We start from the raw sequence: 813 nt of genomic DNA, 5'->3' as shown, positions 1-813 counted from the left end.
CGTCACCAGCGGGGGATGGCCGCGGAGCATAAAAACCCAGCGCTGCCCAGCGAGCCCTCGGGGCCACCATGTCCCTCTGGCGGGGCACGCTCTGTCCCCCCGCGCTCCAGGCCAGGAGCTCCAGCGACATCTTCTTCCACGTGGTGACCCCCGACCGCATCCCGCAGTTCATTATCCCGTCCCTGGACATCCACAAGAAACAGAGATGCTCAGGCAAGGGGGCGGGACAGCTGGAGGGGACAGGGCAGCTGGAAGGGACAGGGCAGCTGGAGGGGACGGCTTGGAGGAACAGCTGGGACCCAGCGGGGCACGATGAGCACGGCTCTAGCTCACCCTGCTTTAACTCATCCCGCTCCAACCCAGACCCCACCGCTTGGGCAGCTCTGTCCCTGCCCCACCTCCCCAAGGTCACCACCCCGTACGGCTTTGTCACCCTGGGGCGGAGCCCGCAGGTCACCAGTGAGGAGGCGTTTTTTCACTCGGGCTCAGGCCACCCTCGGGGTCCCGCTGCCGGGATATGTCCCCGCTGGCAGGAGGAGCCGGGGTGCTGCAGACATCCCGGGATTCCTGGTGCTGAGGGAGACTCCGGGATGGGAGGCAGCCGGAGGGGCCACAAGCAGCCGAGTCCCCGTGCCAGCGGTCACAAGGATGACGGAAACAGCGCGACCCCAGCAGGGCTTCCCGTGTCCAGATGTGCCAGAGACATCCGAGTAACAGCGGCTCTGGAAGGCCAAGAGGCAGAGAAGAGGGACAGGAGGCTCCTGGGCGAGGGCTGTCCGAGGAGCGGCTCCAGCCTGGAGCTCCCCGCGGCCG

At 67.3% G+C, this 813-nt stretch overlaps 2 protein-coding genes across 2 annotated transcripts in view; one reads left to right on the top strand and one right to left on the bottom strand.

Moving 5' to 3' along the window:
- LOC103620711 overlaps nucleotides 1–394 on the bottom strand; it is a 4,241-nt gene extending 3,847 nt beyond the window's left edge. Inside the window, exon 1 of the mRNA XM_017739095.1 lies at nucleotides 334–394. The gene's annotated coding sequence lies outside the window, so the exon portion shown is untranslated. The remainder of the gene's footprint in view (nucleotides 1–333) is intronic.
- LOC103620704 (C2 calcium-dependent domain-containing protein 4B-like) lies at nucleotides 7–809 on the top strand (the record flags this gene model as incomplete). The annotated part of the gene is made up of 1 exon (XM_008639378.2): nucleotides 7–809. A coding segment is annotated over exon 1 (741 nt), but the record flags the coding sequence as incomplete, so codon positions are not given.
- Between the last annotated feature and the right edge of the window lie 4 nt (nucleotides 810–813).

This window comes from Corvus brachyrhynchos, unplaced genomic scaffold (assembly GCF_000691975.1).
Source record: "Corvus brachyrhynchos isolate BGI_N302 unplaced genomic scaffold, ASM69197v1 scaffold130, whole genome shotgun sequence".
NCBI lineage: Eukaryota > Metazoa > Chordata > Aves > Passeriformes > Corvidae > Corvus > Corvus brachyrhynchos.
This window is presented reverse-complemented; position numbering and strand designations above follow the sequence as displayed.